The sequence below is a fragment of the Phoxinus phoxinus genome (genome assembly GCF_949152265.1).
Source record: "Phoxinus phoxinus genome assembly, chromosome: 16".
Classification (NCBI taxonomy): Eukaryota; Metazoa; Chordata; class Actinopteri; order Cypriniformes; family Leuciscidae; genus Phoxinus; species Phoxinus phoxinus.
This window is the reverse complement of record NC_136891.1, coordinates 8,730,596-8,746,756: the sequence shown is the minus strand read 5'-3', so window position 1 is coordinate 8,746,756 and position 16,161 is coordinate 8,730,596. Positions and strand designations below refer to the sequence as shown.

The 16,161-nt window shown below is 39.1% G+C and overlaps 1 protein-coding gene across 3 annotated transcripts in view; it reads left to right on the top strand.

Moving 5' to 3' along the window:
- galnt14 (UDP-N-acetyl-alpha-D-galactosamine:polypeptide N-acetylgalactosaminyltransferase 14 (GalNAc-T14)) overlaps nt 1–12,557 on the top strand; it is an 86,978-nt gene extending 74,421 nt beyond the window's left edge. For all 3 annotated transcript variants that reach the window (XM_079639016.1, XM_079639015.1, XM_079639014.1), the window contains 8 exons: nt 3,150–3,253; nt 4,101–4,227; nt 5,561–5,653; nt 5,760–5,843; nt 6,422–6,566; nt 9,063–9,182; nt 9,571–9,886; nt 12,339–12,557. In XM_079639016.1, coding sequence (XP_079495142.1) covers nt 3,150–3,253; nt 4,101–4,227; nt 5,561–5,653; nt 5,760–5,843; nt 6,422–6,566; nt 9,063–9,182; nt 9,571–9,729 — 832 coding nt within the window. In that variant the 3' untranslated portion in view covers nt 9,730–9,886; nt 12,339–12,557. The remainder of the gene's footprint in view (nt 1–3,149; nt 3,254–4,100; nt 4,228–5,560; nt 5,654–5,759; nt 5,844–6,421; nt 6,567–9,062; nt 9,183–9,570; nt 9,887–12,338) is intronic.
- The last annotated feature ends 3,604 nt before the right edge of the window (nt 12,558–16,161 follow it).

Here is a 16,161-nt window from a genome sequence, read left to right as displayed (position 1 = left end):
ATCTAACTTTAGTCAAAAATGTAACTTTAATCTAAAACCGTTAAAAGAAGGACGGAACCCATATCTCACATCTAGGGTCCAGAATGTCATAGAGATTCTTTTCACTTGGGCCAACAAACAATTACCTGTTAGCGCCCTAAAAAACCACTCACAACACTCTAGCAACTTCAAAGCCACATGCTTAAATCACTCACAACACCTAGCAATGCCCTGACAAAAACAAATCGATTGAGTCTCATCTATTGAGATTTACTTTGTTTGATTAGAATTATTTTGTATTAAATCAAAATTTTATGAAGTGAATAATGTCAGTTTGATGTACTAATTAGTTTTTAATTTTGATTTTAATTGACGATTAGTTTTTTGTGATTGGTGAGAATTGGCATGGTCTCAAATACACGAGAAGAATGGAGCCTCTTTTACACAAACATTGTGGGGGCGAGTTTTACATGGGAAAGCATCATTTGCATTTTCTTCAGAAAATATAAAAATAAGTTGGCTAATATTATTTTACTCCCTTGTGTGGCCTTGGTAGCAAAAAAAAAAAAAAAAAAAAAGTTATTTCAGATGTGGAAAAATATATTAAATTTTAAATCAACCAAACAATAACAAATTCTTCAGAATAACATGCTGAAAATCATCCCTAGTTAGAGCGGGGACATTTATTAGGAACGTACAGTATGTACTGTAGTATTTGAATTTCATGTCTTTGAAGGGAGAAAATGGCGTTTGAAGCATTGATTTCCACTGAGAGGTTCAGTCTGGTTGATCATTAAGAACTGAGGAATTATATCATAATTAAAATATTGAGTTGCTATAAAATGATGTAATTCATTATTTTTGATTGTTTAAACAAAGCAATATCAACCTTTAAATCTTGGTTGTTTTTCCTTCTCCTCAATCTCCTCTCTCTTTCTCCTCTTGTTGTGGTGTAATCAACATTGTTCCTAGCTCTCTCAGAGGCTGTTGTAATGAAGGCTGTTAATAGCTCAGATAAGCAGGCAGTCAGGCTGAGAGAGGCTCAGATCCCGTCTGCTCCCGCGTGTGCTGTGCACCGGCCTGGGTCTCTCACAGCCCATCCGCCAACAGATGCAGAAGAGATCGAGGATAACTGCTGAGTGACTGAGAGGTGTGTGTGTGTGTGTGTGTGTGTGTGTGTGTGTGTGTGTGTGTGTGTGTGTGTGTGTGTGTGTGTGTGTGTGTGTGTGTGTGTGTGTGTGTGTGTGTGTGTGTGTGTGTGTGTGTGTGTGTGTGTGTGTGTGTGTGTGTGTGTGTGTGTGTGTGTGTGTGTGTGTGTGTGTGTGTGTGTGTGTGTGTGTGTGTGTGTGTGTGTGTGTGTGTGTGTGTGTGTGTGTGTGTGTGTGTGTGTGTGTGTGTGTGTGTGTGTGTGTGTGTGTGTGTGTGTGTGTGTGTGTGTGTGTGTGTGTGTGTGTGTGTGTGTGTGTGTGTGTGTGTGTGTGTGTGTGTGTGTGTGTGTGTGTGTGTGTGTGTGTGTGTGTGTGTGTGTGTGTGTGTGTGTGTGTGTGTGTGTGTGTGTGTGTGTGTGTGTGTGTGTGTGTGTGTGTGTGTGTGTGTGTGTGTGTGTGTGTGTGTGTGTGTGTGTGTGTGTGTGTGTGTGTGTGGACACTGATGGGAAGTAGTGGTGTGTATATCAGGATGATATGTGAGAGGGACCGCACAACCATGACCCTGACTGACAGCCAGTTGTTTTCTTGGCTAGCAAGAGTTTGTGTATGTGTTACATACACTGTCATTTAAAGGTTTGTGGTCGGTACGATTTTTTTATATGTTTTTGAGAGAATTGTCTTATGCTCACTGGGGCTGTATTTATTTAATCAAAAATACAGTAATATTATTAAAATTGTATTATTCATATTATTAATATAAAATGTAATTCATTCCTGTGATGGCAAAGCTGAACTTTCAACATCATTACTCCAGTCTTCAGTGTCACATGATCCTTCAGAAATAATTGTAATATGCTGATTTGGTGCTCAAGAAACATTTCTAATTATTATGTTGAAAACTGTTGTGCTGCTTAATGTTTTTGTGGACATTTTTTTTTGGATTCTTTTATGAATAGAAAAGTTGTTAAGAACAGCATTTTTTTTAAAGAAAAATATTTTGTAACATTCTAAATGTATTTACTGTCACTTTTCATTATTTACGGTGTCCCTGCTGAATTAAAGTATTAATTTCTTTAAAAAAACAAAAAACGTATTGACTCCAAACAGTTGAATGCTAATTTATGTACAGAAAATTAACCCAAACACAGCAGGTGTGTGCAGTTAGCATCCAGGGTGGGTTTGGTGGCACTTAAAGTATATTTAATGGTTATGTTCTTCTATGACCTTCCTATAAAATAGTTATTATTAGAGGTATTTGCTAAGGCATACTTGGGATCAATGTCTGTTTAAACTCATAAATGGTCCCACATGTTTGTGCTATGGACACCTTCAATCAGGCCACTTAAGGAGGTGTACTTTTCTAAGTGATCCGACCTAGGATTATTACATCTTTTCAAGTCTGGCAGTGACGTATGCATTTCATTTATTTGCATACCTTTATCCTAGAAATTAATTTTATTGTATTATTTAAAATTCATTCACACTCTCACCTTTACAACCCTTGACAGGTTTTTCTACTTTACACTCACTGAGCCCAATTGTTGAAGCTTTTGGGCTTTGTTTCTGCCTCCTAAAATAAGATGAGAATAGCTTTGTGAAAAGTAAATGAATCTGAAATGAAAGTACGTGAGTGGCCCCGAGGAGAGGCAGGGGAAACGATGTGTCCTATCACTTCACATTGAGAGATTATGGCTGATGCAATTCAAATGCTTCCGATAATACCGGAGCCACTTCCTCTAGTGTCCTTCCTTAGCACTTGAGCAGCTCTCTGGGTACAGTGATTTTGAAGGGCAAGCTGAGCTTCATCGGGAGAATGAGAAATGGGCCACACACCCCCACTTCAGTGACCTTTTATCCTCTTTTCTAGTTCCAAGACTTTTCACCCAAACCACATTCAAAAAGAAATGCTTTCTGGCATCAATCCTGAGTGACAGCAGTATTTTAAGCAGTCACCTGGATTGAAGTGTTTAATGTCAAGAGAGACTTAATGTCTCACTCTTTTTTCACTCTTTCAACCCTCAGAACACCCATCATCGCAGGCGGACTCTTTGTGATTGACAGATCCTGGTTTAATCGCTTGGGAAAATATGACACCGCCATGGACATCTGGGGAGGGGAGAACTTTGGTGAGTTATTACTATGCATGAGAGCACCTGTCTGATGGCACATAAACCTTCAATCACTTTTCCTCCGTGATCGAGCACTGACGGAGGAAACTTAGTGTTGTTGTCTTATCACAGAGAGGAAATGGCTCGCAATGACATTTGAACGTAGAAATAGCTTCTCTTGATCTCTGGAATCAATTTTCTCAAACCGTACAGTATTTTGGTGCTTTTATTTACCTGCTAAGGGTTTTCTTTTCTTGACTTTGTAAAATCCTTAAGAGCAATGTACTGTGGGGAATTGGATGGTTCTCTGAGCTGAGTTATCATCATTCACCATGCATGTATGACAGAATTGTACTGGAGCTGTTGCAGCGCTGTATTTTTTTTCAGACTCAAGTATGCTACTGTGCTCATAATTGCAAACGAGCGTTGGGCAGTGGTATATTTAGACAGGAGATTTCAGCCGTATGATCTAATTCTTGCCATGAGAGTAAGACAAGGGAGTTTCCTGGAGGGCTACTGTAAATCACATATACACAAGTTATTTTTCTCTACATGACATAATATGCACATACAGTTTTATACTGTACATTTCTGCAATATATGGTGTCAGGAGAGCCACCTATGAATGTACACTACTGTTTTTTAAAAGAAATTCAGAATTTTATTCAGCAAGGATGCATTAAATTGATCTAAAGTGGCAGTAAAGACATTTTTATTAACATTTTTTTTACTATTTTACTGTATTTGTGGTTAAATAAATACAATATTGGTGAGCGTAATGGTGAGCATTATGCTCTAATGCATAATGTTTTTTTTTTTTTTATAAAACACACTGTGATTGGTGTTTATTGTATTGTGTTTGTAGAGATTTCTTTCAGAGTATGGATGTGTGGAGGAAGCTTGGAAATAATTCCCTGTAGCAGGGTCGGCCACGTATTCCGCAAGAAACATCCCTACATCTTCCCAGAGGGCAACGCCAACACATACATTAAGTATGTCCTGAGCAGTGCATATACTTATAATATCCTATCCACTGAGTTTTTAATAAAACAATCTGGCTTATAAAAGATGTAATATTTTTATTAACATTAGAAGACTGTTTTGTCCTTGGGGGGTTTTAACCTGTATATTTGAATATGTTAATCATTTGTATTTGTATCTCTGTTGAATGTTTTCCTGTGTTATTTGTTGGATTTTTCTTGCCAAAGATAGAGATAATACTCCAACTTCTGCCTGGAAGAAAATCTGCTGTGTAAAATTTGTTTTCTTTTATCACGTTTTGCCTCCGGGGAAAAACCTCAGCATGAAACCGAATGAAATATTAAGAGCATAGCACAACATTCTTTCTGAATCTGAATTGCTATGCAGTGTGCTCAGTCAACAAAATCTGTTTCCTCATATAGTTCAGAGGCTCTAATGAATAATTGCTGAAGGCATTAGCTGGCTTTTCTTAGATACTCTTTAAAACCATGTCCTTTTACATCTGTTAGCAAAGTTATTTGTTAGATATGTAACAATCCGCTATGGTTTTTTTATGTGGAGATTTAGTCCATTGCTTGCGATAAAATGTCTTGACGAACTGAGACGTGCAAAATATTGTCAGTTTTCATACAGAAACAAATCATTGATAACACCTCCACTCCCTCTGAATATCATTTATACAGCTGTTGGCATCAATCATGCCACACTTTAAATAAATACATAAAGTATTATAAAGTAAATAAATAAATTGATTAAATAAACGATCAACTACATAAAAGTAAATTAGATTTAAAGTATCTTGATATTAATTTCACAGTAACTGTATTACAGTAGGTGCTTTCTTAAAGTTCCTCTCAGTAAACCCCTTAATATTACACATAACCGTGGAATTCATCCTGCTCTGCTTGTGCCATAGACATGAATGAGAGCTCAATTTGTGCGACTTAAAAAAAAATCTCACATACGGGGAGAGACATGAGCAATATCTAGGGATCGGAATATTGAGAGAGGTACAATCTTTTGATTTTCGCCAGTATGAACCACCCAGGACACCCTTGCCGCTGCATAGCAATGTGCAAAACAAAAAAGTCTGAATACCTTAGCAACTGCATAGCAATTTATCTGACAAACCCCCACAATACCCTAGCATGTGACTGTGAGTTTTCCACTCAGATTTTCTTCACAATCTGTCTGTTCATTACCTGGCTGTACAGACAATATTTGTAGTAAATATACTGATGAATTGGCAAATCTTTCTAGTGATCTTCTTGAGGTTGAAGTGTGTATTTTAGAGGAAAGTGTTTAGCACAGTTTGGTGTTCACATTCAATGCTCTTTGTTTCAGGAACACCAGAAGGACTGCTGAGGTTTGGATGGATGAGTTCAAACTGTTCTACTACTCGGCTCGACCGGCTGCTCGGGGGAAGTCCTATGGAGAGTGAGTGACTGATAGCATGTGTGTGTTTATATGTGCATCTATAATGGGGAGGCATTAGGGAAAAGATTCATCTCTTATTCTGCTCATTCTCTTCCTCTCTTATCAGCATTCACGGCAGGCAGGAGCTCCGCAAGAGTCTCAAGTGCAAATCCTTCAAGTGGTATCTGGACAATGTCTACCCAGAGCTCAAGTGAGTCAGTGTGATGTGTGTATTTGAGTGTCTGCGGGTGGCGATGGATGATTGTAAAGGGCCACGTTATTATTTAGCATGGCAGTGTATGGCCTCTCTGTGTCTAAAGCTGGTTTGTTGTAGACAAGCTGCTGACCATCTGCTCTCATCTGTCTCGAGGGAAAGATTTTCCACCCACTAAGGCAGATTTTACTTAGTTTTAGATTGTTATTTTGCTTTTCTTAAAAGACGATTGTTATTTGTGTTTATTTATTAATCTCTAATCTGGCATATAAAAGTTGACAAAAGTCCAGGATACATCACCAGAGAGAAGTCTGTTGTTTTCACTGAAAGATCGAGTTATTATATTTTAATTAAACATACTGTAACAAGATCAAAAAATAAAGTTATACATATACATGGATGAACCACATGCAGATTTACCACATGCATTTACAAAATTGACTTTTTTCATTTGATACTAATTGCTTTTTAGGAGAAACATGTAATATATTTAAAGAATATTATTAGGTTTTTTTTTCTCTATGGGGTATTTATTATCATTCATTACACTATGGTGTTTCTATCTCCAAATCCAGAGTTCCTGATGATTCTGATGCCAAGTCTGGTGTAATTCGGCAGAGACAGAACTGTCTAGAGTCTCGAATAGTTGAGGGACAGGATGTCCCAGTGCTCACACTCGCACCCTGCACCATCACCAAAGACATACCAGCAGCCAACCAGGTACAAGACTCTGGCATAATATATAAAAAAAGCATGCTTGAAGCATTACATGAGCAGATTTATTTTTACTTATCAATCAATGTTGGTACTGCCATTGCTGGAGGAATTCTATTCTATTAAGATCAGAAAAGGATCAAAGGTAGTGTGTATTTTTACTCTCACGCCAGGAATCGGTGACATCTCACACAGTTAGGCTGCTACTGTGAGATGCTAGATTACATTAACTGCTATGCAACCAGGGGCATGTTAAAAGGGCAGCTTTTACAGCGGGGTAATGGGATTTAATTCAGGTCACATTTATGCACTGCTGTGTAATTATATTAAACAAAGAGGTGCCCTCTGGTCTCTGAGCAGCTAATCTGCCCTACTGTCACCCTTCATGGCTCCCTCACCTGCACATGAGCCTGGAAAAAAACAGCGTTGTGCGTCATTCAGAATTGAATCCATGAACAGCTCCTGAATTTTAATTGAGGCATCAAACAGGATACAGAACTGAATTTTGAATTTAAGGAAATAGTATTAAAGTGCAATACAATTCCATATTCATTAATCATAAACTACATATGGGGTATTTTAAAATGAACAATACATTTTTAATTGTAATAAATGTTTAACAATATATCATTTTATATGTTATACAATTTATAATTTGGTTAAACCAAAGCCATGAACTAATAGCCATAAAGCCTTAGGGCCCTATTTTAACGGTCTAAAACGCAATTATCAAACGCGAAACGCAAGTAACTTTGTGGGCGGATCTCGGGCACTGTTGCTATTATACCAGCGGGATAAATTACTCTTGCACCCGACTCAAATCTAAAATGGGTTGATCTGAAGTTGCTACATTACTCATAGGTGTGGTTTGGGCGTAACGTGCAATAAACCTGTTACGATTGAGGTCCACTGGAGGCAAGCTGGTTGAGAACCCAAATGCAACTTTACTTAACAAACGTAATCAAACACAAAACAATGGCATGGCATGGCAAGGCAAGGCATGAAAACTCAGAACTCGAATCTGGACAACGACATGAAACATTGAATACTAGACAAAGACACAGGGCAAACATGAGGACTTAAATACACAGACTAATTACAAGACAAGAAACACCTGTGAACAATAATCAGACGATTAAAAAATGACAAGACACATGCCAGGATCACATGACAAATAGGGAATCACATGACAAGACAAAGAAACAAAACCCAAACCGTGGCAAAACCAATCAGAGCATCATCTCACATTCGCTTTAAAAGCAGGCGTGCTTGTTCCATGGCGGATTGCTATTATACTGTAACTGCGGATTTGCCAAGCGCACGCAACTTAGGCTACATGATGGTATAAAGGTGATTTCTTCAGAAAAAAATTTTCCTGGTTCTTGATGGACAAGCCACTTTGTCAGATGTCCTTATATGTGTATTGCTACTATTGATCAAACAGGTTTGATCCGTCATTACTACAATTAGCCTGAATAATTTGGGTAAATGTGCAAGCTAGATTTATGCTGGACACCACAATGATTTCCCTCGTGTGGTATTTTTCCTTGTGGTATTTTCGCTGGGTGCAAGATAGGGCCCTTAGACTATCATTATTCCCAATCTCTTACACATTGTAAAAAAAATCATTTTTCAAATGTTTATTCCCTAAATTATAAAGCGCAGAGACGATGAGAGACATTAGATGTGGTGTTCAGGCACCAAAAGTGATTTCAGAGCACTTAAGTGTGTTCATAACACCACAAGACCATGTTTCCCTGCTGCCTGCTGCGTGTGACCTTGTTAAGCGTCTGTAAGACTCACCAGATGGGAAGCGGTTCATCAGCATGGCTCACAAAAGCACATTTTCACACTGCCCTCGTACGTCATTCTCTCTACATGTCTCAGAACAGCAAATGAGACCACCTTCTCAGAGGAAAGCAAAAAGTATCTGTTTTCTTCCAAGATCTCTCTCTCTCTCTGTTTACCATTTAAGTGGAGGTGACAGATTAGAACAGACATCTTTAAATGAACAAGTCTGGGAATGCTCTAGCTTGTTTCCTAATCTAGTTTTCTAATAAACCTGGCATTGTATACTATGAATATTGTTGTCTCGTGACGAATTGCTTATTTTCCTCTATTGTTAAATCGCTTTGGATAGTGTCTGCTAAATGCATGAATTTAAATTCAAACCTATTAAAGATGGATTGTGAAGTAAACCCATGGCATTACTGTTAAGAATAGTAAAAATTACACTCATTTACATTTTTTACATTGATCAAAAATTACGATACTTGATTTAAAAACATTGAGGTCTATTGAGCTTCCAGTCCAATCTGTCTCACAACATTTAAAACACCTGGAAGATCTTTTCTGTTAGTCAGTCTGTTTTCTGTTCTAGTCAGTAATGACATGCAATCTATTGAAATTTGTGTAATTCTCTGGAAAGAAAATTGCTATTGCTTTTTCATTTCATTATGTGTTGGTTCAGCATCAGAAAAGCCTGTGTTCTTTCCTGTACAGGAGTGGATCTACACCCACGGACAGCAAATCCGCCAGCAGCAGCACTGTCTGTCCGTCTCCACCACTTTCCCTGCCTCCCAGATCCTGCTCGTGCCGTGCAACATCAGCGACGGCAAGCAGGTACCTCCACTGCAGTCATTTCAGACGAGAGCACGGGAGACATCTGTGACAGACCATAAATCAGGCCGCACTTAGAAATCTCCCAGAGGAACCTACTGACATCAGCTCTATGAGTATCAGTCCCTGTGTTAGACAGCCCCTCAGGAGAGGCTTTACTCTCAGGCCGATGTCAGCGTTTCCACACGTCACATTTGTCATGTCAGTGTCAGGGACATGCAGCATACTGTAGCATCAGAAAACATTTTGTTTGTTGTGCAGGGAGGCGTACGTATAGAAATAGATATGTGTGAAGTATGAATGCGCACTAAACATTATATGCATGATATTTTATACTGTCTGCTGCAAATGTGTACTTATCCATGTGTTTATGTCTCCTGTGTTACTGCAGCGTTGGCAGAAATCTGGCACTCACCTGGAGCACCTGGCGTCTCGTTTCTGCGTGGACAGCGAGATGGCTCTGGACGGCATCGAGAGCAGTAAAATGCTGGTGATCAGCCCATGCGAACTGTCAGCGCACACTCAGAGATGGGAGATGCCTTTCTCGTGATCCTTCCTCCTTGGCCTCTCCTCACCTTTCAGAGCTCAGCTGGAGTCAAAGATGGATAGAGAGGCAGAGAGAGCGAGTGTGTACCTCCAGGAGGGGCTACATCTGTGTCCTGCTGTTCTGCTATGTCCACTCCCTTTGTCTCTTCAGCACACCCCAGGTATGGTGGGATTGCAGAACATCCTGACTTAATGAAATTACCTCATTACAATCACTCCGCCCAAGTAGCAGTGCTTCGCCTTCTGTGAATATAGTTCCCAGTACGGTTAGAAGATGGCTGTGTCTCATGTGACCTTGTTATTTGTGCACGCTGTGACTATACAAATCACAACATGTAAATAGGAAAATGTTGGCGTTATTTTGTCACTTATTGGGAGCAGTATGCTAGCTGGAGCCGTTTACCTCCAGTCTTTGTGCTAAGCTAGGTTAGCGTTGTGTGCGTCAGACAGAGTTACGGCACGCACGGAGATGAAATGGTTATGTATAGACTTATATAACTCTGGGGGATACGGTTAATAAGCTAAAGTCCCAAAAAGTTGCCGTGTTCCTTTAAGGGCTTGTCTGACAATGTTATTGTTTAAATGTTAACTCTTAAGCAAAACAAATTTGAGTCCGCTCTAGATAATCATGCAAATACTTAATGGTGAAGTATGTCATTTTCTAATGGCAAATTATTTTTTTCTATCCCAGCTTAATATGCAAAGTCAATTATAAGTTAGGTGCTTGTTGGCTGATTCCTCTGAAGACACGGTAAATATCAAAACGTTGCTTGTTTGTTTGAGTATCCCTACCAGGACTGTGTTTCCCAAAAGCATTGTTAACCTAAGTGGACTTTAGAAATGACTGGTACTAATGTTCTATATGATCTGTCAGGGTTGTGGTAAGGGATAAGTCGAAGACTTAAAGTCCGCGTGAACCGGAAGTTGCAAACGACTTTTCTCAAGTGTTGTGACGCATTTCCGAGTGAACCGGAATATTGAACAGAGGGCAGGGTTTTACTTTAGCGCTCCTCCTCTCCATCTCTCGCCCATAGCAGAGTAACGGTTTGAGGGGAGTGGTGAAGCGTTTAACCAACCCAAGTTGTCAAGCCTATGTCATCAGAAAAAGACCCATTCCAGAACCGGAAGTAACTTTTCAGACTTTGATTAAAGTTTGAATAGTAGGGAAAAAAAATACTATGGAAGTCAATGGGTACAGACTACTGTTTGGTTACTGACATTCTTCAAAATATCTTTCTTTGTGTTCAGCAGAAGAAATAAATTAATACAGGTTTGAAACAACTTGAGGGTGAGTAAATGATGACAGAATTTTAATTTTAAAGTGAACCATCCCTTTAAGCTGAAGTACAAGAATTGCTAAAACTTAAATAAAAATGAATTAAAGATGAATATTTTAAAAAATAATATTAAAGATGACTGTAGCAAGGTTAGATGTTATGGGAAGAAGGAGGCGGGAACCGGCGAACATTCAAAGATTTTAATAAACGAATAAAACAATTACAAAAATAAAAGTATAAGCCAGCAGCCCCTCGCGGACGACTGCTGGCCACACAAAACAGAAACAAAACATAACATAAAATCAGGCCTGTTCCTCTCGATCTCCACTGTCGTCGCTCCTCCTTTTATGCTTCCGCTCCTCCGTGAGAGATATGAGGCTGGTGCGTCGCGCAGGTTTCGCTCATCAGTAATCACGCCACCGGTCTCGCGCCGCTCTCTCACGTCCCTCGACCTCGTCCTGCTCGCCACATACCCCCATCGCCCCTCGCAGGCCGGGGGATACCCACGAGACTGCGCTCTACTCCCTCAACCAATAAGTGCAGTGTTCAGAATTATTGGTTAGATGCAATTAACATTGTTGTTTTAATGTCATAATTATGTTTAATGGCAAATAAATTACACATCTTTAATCACTGTATTCTATGCTGGGGCAACAATACTTTTAAAAGTACACTTCCAAAAATATACTCCCAAGAGAAAGTAATTGTTACATTTATTTATTTTTTATGGAAATAATGTATTGGTCACTATCTATCTAGCTTTTAGCTCTAACAATCAGTTGGCCGAGACTCTTCCAAAAGACAAAGTTGCAGGGGTTTTCTGGCTTGCAGTTTTTTTTTGTGTGTGTGTGGTGTTTTTTGCTGTGTTTATCTTCCTGACAACTTGCAGTGTAGACAGCTTTGTTGATTATAATGGGGGTGGCCTAGTTTTGTTGCTTTGCGTTGTGCCACTCGCTTGCAGTGTAGACACTTTTTCTCATGCAATGCCCAAGCCTACTTGACTGCATTATGGGGAGACAGTTAAAAAGTAGTTTTGGTGTTGTTATATTATACATTCAAGAAGTATCACGTATCTTTACTCATTACATCCAAAACATAATCTTGATATCTAACGTGTTCGTAATATCCCTGATTATTCCGAATAATTTATTGGTACAAATACAATCTTAGTTTGTAAAAAAAATGATGTGTAAAATGTGTAGTTTAGAAATTAAAATTGATTTAATTTATGAGTTAATTTTGACATACAGTGCATAGTAACCAGTCCAGCCTATAGGCCTACCCAGTCTCTCGTGGCTGTACCTTGGCTGATCTTCTCTTCTGTCTTTCTTTCAAGGTTCCCCAGAGTGTCAATCATACTGATGCTCTCCAGAACAGAGTTTGGCAGCTGGACACACAAACTTGCGGGGCACTCACCGAGTGTGATACACACTCACACTGGAGAACAACGCACAAACTTTTTATTTCTGTTTCGCTTGAATTTGCCCCAATACGAAGCACTTGTGAGATACATCTTCTAGCACATCGATATACAATAAATACCCTATTTTTTATTAATGGCCTGCCGCTTGCACTTATTCCTGGTCATAAGTAAAGAGTGATCCAAGTGTATTTAAGGTAGTTGCTAACATCATCATCAAAAATAACAAATCCCAAACGGATTGCAAAGGCCGTCTGCTTCAATTAGCATGTCGGCACAGCCTCATCAGTCCATAATGTAATGGCATAGCTTCTGCATGCAGTTGCAGAGAGCAAACTTCTGTTCTGCAAGCAAATGAGCTCAAGATGGTCAGGAGTGGTTTGTTCTCACAAGCTCTGTGTTTGCTGCTAGTAAGTGGAGAACTGAGACTGTTTGCCTGGAGGATCTAAATAAAGCACAGCCCCATCGCCACACATGCCCAGGCGACATGACAGGGAGGATCCAATTACCACTTCCTCAGTCTGTCCTCCTCTTCTCATTAGAAGGCTGAGCTCTGCTGGAGCTGGGAGAATACTGAGACTCAGACGGGGCACAGCTCAAATGCCCTCATCGCTTGCTGTATTCTAGTCTAACCCGGCAATTACATCCAATTAGGTTCTGCTGTTTCCTTACATACAACTTCCTGATGCTTTAGATGCCTCCTGATTTCACCACAGGGTTTTCACCACCAGCTTTGCAGAGTTTGAACCTAAAAGCTTTAATTATGTGATTCCTGACATGCAAAAAGTGTGCACGAGTCTCCACATGCCTACTTTATTTCAGTACGAATGAGTCATTATAAGGGAAGATCGAGATGAGAGGGGTGAGAGCAGAGAGATTTGTTTCAGAAATGTTATCTAATGATATGTGTAGGAGAGAGCTGCACTAGTCAATTGTCTATTTTTAGGCAATCTCGGAATCCTGGCGGTTAAGAATGAAGCGTCACAACAGAAGAGCTTCTTTATGATTTAAATCGTTATATCATAGAGGTTTCTTTCTTTCAAACCCAAATTGCGTCAGCAGTGTGCGTCAGAAGTGTGTAATTTTCTCAATTTTAAAATACTTTTTATCAGAGCTTAATGTGCAGAAACAAATATGAGCCTTTTATAAGTTGATTTCTCTGAAATGTGCAATGTGTAATCGCTGTGGTGGCAATAACAAAGTGTTTGTCTTGGCTTTTTGGACATCACAACCAGCAGTACAACAAGATTTCTGGTTTCCAGAAGTAAAAATACTTTCAGAACCAAGGCCGCAGAAAATTGTTTTTCACTCTAAGGGTGTGAGTTGGGGAACAGGGCTTTCTATTTTTCGTCTAATGGAAGACGTGTTCAGGAAATTGTTTGTTAAATGGAATGGTTGATTCCGCATGGCCAACGTCAACCTGTAATGAAATTTGCGTGGGGAATTCTTTCGCCCTCACACTAAATTAAAGATGGCATAGATTCCAATTGAGAGGACTGGATTTTACCTGCAAAATGTTGCCAATGTTAAATGACCACACATTAAAATGTGCGGGCGCTACTTCATGCCTCTCGTAACACACTACGGACTCGCTCTCCCTCCTTTAACACAAAGCCACCTTACATACAGTTATTGACTAGTGAAAATAACCTCAAAAGACATTTCATCAATTTAATCAATGTAATAAAATAGTTGTATTGTACACCTTGTTGCAAATAATCAATTATTTTGTACATTATTGTGGACTATTTTTTCTTAGCGGAAGCTTTAAGATAATTATGTCTCAAAATATCTAGTGTGTTAAGCTTAAAAGATTGTAAACTTTTCATGATAGAGAGAGAAAGCACTGCCTCACCAGAGGGCCTGAAAACGGCAACTCTGCATTAGCCTGATAAAGACAAATTCAGTGATGCTAAATAGAGAGAGCAGCCCCTGCCACAACCTTGAACATCATTCAACCAAGGTGGATTAACTTCCACTGTATCGAAGGAAAGGGGCTAGAGTCCAGATAGAGAAACATATTAACCAGCTTTATTGTGTCTCAGTGGACAACAATTACTCCAACCTTGGCATCGCATGAAAATGAAATGTAATCACTGAATAACAGCACCAGGTGTTTCATTCCTCTTATAAGTTCTTGCAATCGACAGAAAGGCTTTTGTCTCCATGTGAATCCCTCTGTCTCTCTGTCTCAAAGAGATTTTCCTGTCTAGACACATGGTGTGTGGGGTCATCATTATCCAGCTCTCAGAATGGTTATCATGAGGCAACTAGCAAGCTGTCACAGTGGGTTATCACAGACACTGACCAAATAACTCAGACCTACTGCTCTAACAGTGCTTCAAAATTCACAATATAAAGAACATTCGACCATGAGGAATAATGAAAGAGCATGATGATGAATTATAAAAATAGAAAGGAATAGAAGAACTAAAGTTTAAAGTATTGATTGTTTATACTTTTTACCAAGTAAAAAGCGTTGCACCAATCAGATCAATCTAATAATTATTGCAAGCAGATGCATTGGTGTGGAGGAAGAGCATAAAGCTCAGGCTGCATCTGAATATATACTTCCCTACAATGTGTGAAAAACAGTAAAAGAGTAGTATGTCCAAATTCAAAGTATTCATAAAACAGTAGACAAAAACTACTACCGGCGAGATTTTGAATTGCGCATCCAGTTTTTCTTATTCCATGAGGCTACAGGAGAGGAGTTGTTGTGAATGGCAGTGAAGCAACGCAACTGAAGCTGTAAGTCCCATGATAATGAAAACATGACAAATGTATGTGTCACAGTTAACAAATGAAGAGAAGAGGAATCTATGGCAGTGCCTATTTTAATAAACACTAAACACTGAGGATAATCCACACAGGAGTAGGCAACTCTGGAGAACACGTAACAGAGGTACAATGCAAGACCAAGAACTGAAGCAACTGAGGCCTAGAAATTCTGGTAACAAGGAACTGAACAAGAGACAGGTGAGACTAATCAATAAACTCATTGGTAACCATAGAAACACAATCACACAGACTAACACAAACAGAACAAAACTAAAGGGGCTGTTTACACATTTTACACTAAAAACTGTTTTTTTTTTTACGCGTTTTGGCCGTTCGTTTACACAAAAATTGTGTTTTCAGGGTCTGAACAGAAAACAGAAAACATGGATGTGTGAAAATGGTGACGTCATGCATATTACGTATTCAGTCTATAGGTGCGCAGCTTTTCTTTACAAAGTGACAACTTTGCCAAACTACTGGCCTGGCAGCAGAATACAGCATTTTTACGCAGATCCGTGTGAACAGGGATCGCTTTGACAACATTGTCTTCTGTACGCGAAAAACCCAAAGGAAAATCATCACCCTTACAGTATGTTCAGATTACTTTCATACACTTACTACAGTAGAACATACTTTTTTAACGTTCACAAAAAAAAGTAACTGCTAAGAGAGTATGCGATTTTGGACGTGATCCTTTTTCGGATTTGTGAATAGAGAAAATGATGTGTAGACTACACTTTTCTCACATCGTGATTTCTTAATTATTTGCTATTTCTTTTTCCTCCACGCAGTAAATAATTGCAGTATAATTCCTACTCTTTTACCTGTTTTTGAGGTTTTTTTTTTTTTTTTTCAGTGGCTGCCATGACATCTTTTTGAAATGATTTGAATTAATTTTAGTTTGTATCTTTTTGGTTTTCTTTTTGTAGCTCTGGCAACTATAATGCAGGCCATACAA